The sequence below is a fragment of the Babylonia areolata genome, chromosome 9 (genome assembly GCF_041734735.1).
Source record: "Babylonia areolata isolate BAREFJ2019XMU chromosome 9, ASM4173473v1, whole genome shotgun sequence".
Lineage (NCBI taxonomy): Eukaryota > Metazoa > Mollusca > Gastropoda > Neogastropoda > Buccinidae > Babylonia > Babylonia areolata.
This window is the reverse complement of record NC_134884.1, coordinates 21,888,614-21,896,113: the sequence shown is the minus strand read 5'-3', so window position 1 is coordinate 21,896,113 and position 7,500 is coordinate 21,888,614. Positions and strand designations below refer to the sequence as shown.

General features: G+C 47.0%; 1 protein-coding gene across 4 annotated transcripts in view; it reads right to left on the bottom strand.

The window, feature by feature from the left end:
• Window positions 1-7,500, bottom strand: part of LOC143285782 (uncharacterized) — a 22,467-nt gene that overhangs the window by 10,054 nt on the left and 4,913 nt on the right. For 2 of the 4 annotated variants that reach the window (XM_076593199.1, XM_076593200.1), the window contains one exon: window positions 1-897. This exon is cut by the window's left edge and continues 516 nt beyond it. In XM_076593199.1, coding sequence (XP_076449314.1) covers window positions 1-585 — 585 coding nt within the window. In that variant the 5' untranslated portion in view covers window positions 586-897. Of the gene's footprint in view, window positions 898-2,599; window positions 2,769-7,500 lie in introns of all 4 variants that reach the window. The other 2 variants (XM_076593197.1, XM_076593198.1) reach the window with 2 other exon arrangements.

Sequence of the window (7,500 nt, the reverse complement as noted above, 5' to 3'; positions counted from 1 at the left end):
ATACAGCTTCAGCCACGTCCGCCCCAGAAGGTCACTTTGCAAGGTGAAGTTGAACACTCCGTGAACCGCAGGGATGGAATCCAGGCTGAGAGGAGAGGGATTTTCTGGCGTGAGTGGATCTGAGCTGGTTAGGTCTTCAGCCGCATTGGGCGACAGTGCGTTGCTGGTACCACTGAGCCCAGAGGCAAGATCTGCGCAGGAGATGTTGAACACTTCAAAGCCGCTGACGGTAGCGACGTCCGCATTTTCCGTGCACAGTCTGATGGCGTAGGCTACACTAGGATGGGAACAGTACAGCGTGAAGTTCACCCTGACAGTCTTCGCCTCGTTCATGTTCAGCTTCAGGTCTTCCTTCTGGACGATCATCAGTTCCAGCTCCTGCATTTGACTGCTCGGTTCATGGTCCATACTGTCCCTTCTGTCGTCTGTCTTGCTGCTGTCTGCGCTTGAAGTGTTCTTCTGTCCTCCGGCAAGTTCCACGACCAGAAAAACCAGTGCCAGACAAAGCGCACGTGAACAGGAAGTCGATAACATGTTGCCAGGTATGCATCGTCTGTGAGTTTTCTCGGCACTGAGCATCGTCATTACTTTGGGAGGTGTGTTCACTCACTGAAATGAACAACTATTTGATGTTGCTGCACTTAAACTTTTGTTGTTGTTAATGTTCCGGCATCAGAAAGAAACCGCTTAGGACATGATGCCGAGAATCAGACTCAGTTGTCTGTTTCCCTCCACAACTGATGCTTCGTGCTGTTTGGATCAGATGATCTCAGGAGAAGTGCCACAGGAACTCTGAAGAATTGCCGCACACTCTATTAGTAATTACTGAATTATCACTTCCACGGACACCATGAACCCTTCATTTCCAACATTCTGCCGCAGCTGTCATTCAGGTTTCTGAAAGAAAAACAAACACACACATCTTTAACAGTTGTTAATGAACCTCTGTCCACAGCTGCAGTCTTGGAAATATATTTTGGTTTTCAAACAGCAATTTTTCCATTTTTCTCTGTTTGCCTGCCTGTCTGTCTCCGTCTCTCTCTCTTTCCCCCACCCCTCTCGCAAACTGCCTGCCTATCTATTATCAAGACAATCATATTATAATGTTACATACGACAACTATTTAAGTGTTGCCTGCAAACGCTCTAAAATGTTTGAGAATGCCAAATGTTCAAAATGTTTTTCCCTGTGATATATATTAACAACTGTTTATTTTGAATTTTTGAAACTGAACACTCATTTCGAACGCATGCACACACACAAAACGCAACTCTCTCTCTCTCTCACACACACACACACACACAACGCTCTCTCTCTCACATACACATACACAAACAGAACACTCACAGACATACAACACACTCATACAAAACGCACAGATACACACATACACACATACACACACACGCGCGCGCGCACGCACACACAACACACACAGGCACGCACACACGACAAGATGGCGCGCTGAAAAGTGCAGAACTCAAGAATGAGAAGAGAAAGGGAAGAATATGATGAAGTCGAAGTTCTCAACAACAGAAAAAACAACAAAACAACAACAACAAACCAAGACGGCAGTCAACCCTACCAGCTGCCAAGAAAACCACCAGCTGAAGTGTTGTGAAGACGGATCAGAAGCAACAGCAGACGATGTGACCAAGAAGCGATCGTGCGCATGTGCGGACTTTGGACATGCGCGGGGGGAGCAACAATCTTGTTCGTTCAATTTCATTTTATGTCTATCCACATTAACTTTATTAAACTTTTTAATTAAGCGATATTAGACATGGAGAAAAAAAAGAAGAAAAAAAAAGGGGGGGTGGGTGGGGGAGAGAGAGAGATATAAGAGAGGGGGAAGTCAACGCAAAAAGCAATTTGGAATATATCTTTCGAAAATAGAGTAAAAAAATTAAATGCCATAAGTACTGCAACTAGTTCTGCGGTAAAGACTGACGTATGATATATGCGGCACCTGCATAATTGTTTAATCAGAACCATCTGTATAAACCATCAAGTGGTTTGAATATTGATAATAGCGGCAGCGTAACCCAACGCGCTTAATTAAGGCACGAGCACTTTATGTTCCTTGAACTACCGGATTGCAGGGGAAAAAAAAAAGAGGTCCAGAGTTCGGATTTACAACCAGCTGCCAGAGAGACTGCTCAGAAGAACAAGAAGAAAGAACAAAAACAAAGTTACATGCTGGTTGCGTTTATAAAGAGGCACTGGCTGAAATTCATCCGCTTAAATTGAGAGCTTGCAGAGAATTTAAGTGCCCAAATTATCAGCCTACAAAACACAGTACAGAGAACGAATAACAGAGCGACACCACAGAGAGAAAAACAATGACATGAGAAAAATGTAGGCCCACAAACCACCGCTTCTAAATGCCAGGCAGCTGTCAAAAGACCACGGCGTGTGTGTGTGTGTGTGTGTGTGTGTGTGTGTGTGTGTGCGTGTGTGTGTGTGTGTGTGTGTGTGTGTGTGTGTGTGTGTGTGTGTGTGTGTGTGTGTGTGTGTGTGTGTGTGTGTGTGTGTGTGTGTGTGTGTATGTGTGTAACCGCCTATGTGTCTGTATGTGCTTGTGTTCTTTCTTTCTTACCTGATATATTAACACTTTCTTGGTCAGTCGTTGAAGAACAAGAAATCATTCACAGGGGCAGCTGGCCCAGATCATGATCTCATGACACGATTCACACTGTGTTAAACTCAGCAGTGGAGTCCCTTTGAAGGGGTGCGTGACTTCATTGCCTTCGAAGACCGCCTGCCTGCTGAAAGTGACAACCCACACACCCTGATCTGTACACGGCTTAAGTAACAAGGGGCGAGAATGAGAGGTGAGGATGGTTTGGGGGTAAAGGGCGGTGTGTGTGTGTGTGTGTGTGTGTGTGTGTGTGTGTGTGTGTGTGTGTGTGTGTTAGGTTTCGGGGGTATGGACGGTGTGTGTGTGTGCTTGTGTTAGGGTTTGGGGGTATATAAGGTGTGTGTGTGTGTGTGTGTGTGTGTGTGTGTGTGTGTGTGTGTGTGTGTGTGTGTGTTACGGTTTGGGGGTGTGGAAGGTGTTTTGTGTGTTTGGGTTTAAGTGTGTGTGTGTGTGTGTGTGTGTGTGTGTGTGTGTGTGTGTGTGTGTGTGTGTGTGTGTGTGTTAGGTTTCGGGGGTATGGACGGTGTGTTTGTGTGCTTGTGTTAGGGTTAGGGGGTATATAAAGTTTGTGTGTGTGTGTGTGTGTGTGTGTGTGTGTGTGTGTGTGTTACGGTTTGGGGGTGTGGAAGGTGTTTTGTGTGTTTGGGTTTAAGTGTGTGTGTGTGTGTGTGTGTGTGTGTGTGTGTGTGTGTGTGTGTGTGCGTGCGTGCGTGCATGCGAATGTGCGCGAGTATCTGTGTCAGTGAAAAGTGCATGCACACATGTCGTGTACAATATGTTGTATATGTGGCGGCATTCTATTCCTTATGTCACGAGGAAACATAGAAACACAAATCACAACCATGTCAGACAGCTCAAGGCCTATCAATATCAGTATCAGTAGCTCAAGGAGGCGTCACTGCGTTCGGACAAATCCATATACGCTACACCACATCTGCTAAACAGATGCCTGACTAGCAAGCAGCGTAACCCAACGAGGCCTAGCCCAGACCAGACCTAAATTTTCAATACACGTGGGTACGATCGAGAACAAGACCGCTGAACTAGCTAACACGTGCCCACCCAGCTAGCAGTACATGCCCACCCAGCTAGCAGTACATGCCCAGCCTAGCTAGCAGTACATGCCATGCCTAGCTTGCAGTACATGCCCACTCAGCTAGCAGTACATGCCCACCCAGCTAGCAGTACATGCCCATCCAGCTTGCAATACATGTCTGCCTAGCTAGCAGTACATGCACACCCAGCTAGCAGTACATGCCCACCCAACTGACAGTACATGTCTGCCTAGCTAGCAGTACATGCCCACCCAGCTAGCAGGACATGCCCACCCAGCTATCAGTGGATGCCCACCCAGCTAGCAGTACATGTCCACCCAGCTAGCAGTACATGCCCACCCAGCTATCAGTGGATGCCCACCCAGCTAGCAGTACATGTCCACCCAGCTAGCAGTGGATGCCCACCCAGCTAGCAGTACATGCCCACCCAACTGGCAGTACATGCCCACCCAGCTAGCAGTACATGCCCACCCAGCCTGCAGTTGATGCCCATCCAGCCAGCAGTACATGCCCACCCAGCAGTACATGCCTGCCTAGCTAGCAGTGCATGCCCACCCAGCTAGCAGTACATGCCCAGCCAGTTTGCAGTATACATGCCCACCCATCTTGCAGTACATGCCCACCCAGCTAGCAGTACATGCCCTTCCAGCTAGCAGTACATGCCCACCCAGCTTTGCAGAAGATGCCCATCCAGCTAGTAGTACATGCCCACCCAACTTGCAGTACATGCCCACCCGACTAACAATACATGCCCACCCAACTGGCAGTACATGTCTGCCTAGCTAGCAGTACATGCCCACCCAACTAGCAGTACATGCCCACCCAACTAGCAGTACATGCCCCCCAGTTTGCAGTAGATGCCCACCCAGCTTGCAGTGGATGCCCATCCAGCTAGCAGTACATGCCCATCGAGCTAACAGTACGTGCCTGCCTAGCTAGCAGTACATGCCCACCCAACTAGCAGTACACTGATGTCTGCCCAGCTAGCAGTCCATGACCCCCCAGCTAGCAGGAAACAGCAATCCATCACAATCACACAGCCGTTTTGCAGACAAAGGAAATCGCACACGGGGACTGCTTTATAAAATAAAGGAAAAGAAAAAGAAAAAGAAAAGAAAAGAAAGAAAATAAAGTAGGCCAGTAGGAGTGTGCCTGTACGCGCAACCCTCTACACAGTTGCAAATGGCCTCGGCCGAGTTCTCACCAGCCACCCCCTCCCCCCTCTTTTATGTCTGTGAGTGAAGATAAGCCCCCGTGTTCACCTCGTTTCTGAAAAAAAAAAAAATTCATTCGCTGAATGTACGCGGGCGTCGCGCTTGGGGGAAAACAACAACCGGAAACAGGCCAACGAAACAAAGTTATAGGCTGTATCGCTGCAAAAAAGATTACCTTTATCTTCGTTGTATAGTATTATGCCTCTTTTCTCTTGTCACAACTGAATGATTTGTTTGTGTGGAAATTCGACACCTCTGCCCGGAGAGAAAGAGAGTGCGTCACACTAATTCGGCGGCGCCAATTTCTTCTCGTTCTTCTTCTTCTCGTTCTTCTTGTTCTTCTCTTCTCCCTTTTCTTCTTTTTCCCTCACCTTCTTCTTCTTCTGCTTCTTCTTCTAGTCTGTGTAAACACGTTTCTTAACCTATGAAAACGAGTCTTTTTCTTTCGCAAAATACTGACAGGGATAACTCTCTTGTTAATTTACACACACACAAAAAGGCGTTGAATGTTGAAAACAGTACTGCCAGCTGTTTTCTATATATGAATACACATGTGCTTTATTCCGTTTAAAAATGGTTCATGTAAGCGTGTGCAAACACACGTCTGTTAAGCATACATTTAAGTACGACTGTGTGTGTCGGGCGCGATGGGAGTGGAAGGGGTTGAATGTTGAAAACAGTACTGCCAGCTGTTTTCTATGCATGAATACACATGTGCTTTATTCTGTTTAAAAAATGGTTAATGTATGCGTGTACAAACACACGTCTGTTAAGTAAGTACGACTGTGTGTGGGGGACGCGATGGAGGTGGGCGTAGGTGGGAGGGAGAGGGGTGTAGGTAGGGGGGTCGGAGGGGGGATAGGGGGCTTGGCGGTGGCACGGAGACTGATACGGAGAAAAGGAGAAAGATTGTGAAAACATATTTCCATGGTTTATCTTATATCATGATTGTCATCGTGTCCATGGCATAGTTATTTCATCTTTTTCTCACTGTTTATATTATATGATTTTATAGTTGTTTGTTTAGTTGTTTTTTCCCCTCCCTAAGTTTTGGTCTATTTCAAATATGAGAAATACTCGACGTGTAATTATAAAATGAAACATCATTTTAAAAATTTGAGTTAAGAACATAAATCTTAAAAAAAAAAACCCAAAAAAACCCACAAAAAAACCACATCTCTTAGTGCCGAAAGTTAATTCATTATACTTGCAAAAAATACATGTTACTTTCGGGGGCTTGGGTGAAGCAGCCGTCTCATCCAAAAGACTAGAACCCAGTTCACCACTTGACGGGCAGGGGCGGAGGTGAAAATCCCTGTCTTTGTCGGAATCGAACCCAGGACCCTCCCTTTTTAACCCCCCACCCCACCCCCCCAGACACTGCTCCACATGAACTTGAATTCAGAAATGCTAAAAATGTATCTCATTGTATTGTATTGTATTGTATTGTATTGTGTCGAATTACTCACTGTCACAGCAGATTTCTCTTTGTGAAACTCGGGCTGCTGTCCCTAGGGAGAGCGCGTCGCTACAGTACAGCGCCACCCATTTATTATTCACCCCCCCCCCCCCCGTCCTCCCCCCCAACCCCCACCCCCTTTTTTTGTTTGTTTGTTTCCTTCTCTGTCTGCATGTATATTTGTTTTACTGTCAATGTAGATTTGTCTACAATTTTTTTTCTTCTTTTTTTTTTTGCAAGGGACAACCCCTTTGTCGCCACGGGCTCTTTTACAAGCGGAAAGTGCATGCTGGACATTGCACGGGATCCCGGTTCAACGCACTCAACCGAAAGACTAGCACCCAGACCACCACTCAAGGTCTGGTGGAGACAGATGCTCCCTCGTCGTTGGAAACATGAGGCAGTCAAATCGCTCCGTATGCCTGCTCCGCGGTCCTCCACCCCTCTAGTCAAGTGAGGTGGGATGGGGGTGTGGGGGTGCGGTGTGGTGGGCAACAAATCCCTGTCCGTACAACAGTGGGGACTCAAACCAGTGGACGCTCGCTTCCTTGTGGTAGTGCATAACTGTAACCACTCCGCCAACCCCCTCCACCATATGGGTTTCGCCTGCATGTGTACCTATACCTACAGTGTGAGAAGGGGCGCGAAAGGGTAGGTGTGTGTGTGGTGGGGGAGGGGGTGTCGAGTGCCTTCTTTTCCTTTCAATTTGAGGAAACATGAGAAGCAAGGTCATGTGGTCATGTGGAAGCTGAACCTGACTAATACTATTATATGAGGAGGAGATACTGAAAGGAATCACCTTGTATCCGTGGGAAACACGCACACACGTGCACACACACACACACACACACACACACACACAAACACACACACACATACACACGCACACGCAACACACACACACACGCACACACACACACACACACACACACACACACACACACACACACAAACACACACACACATACACACGCACACGCAACACACACACACACACACACACACACACACACACACACACACACACACACACACACACACACACACACGCAAACAAAACCAAAAAAAGAAGCAAAGAACAACAACAACAACAACAAAAAACACAGCGACACGCATCTGTTGTTGAAACAC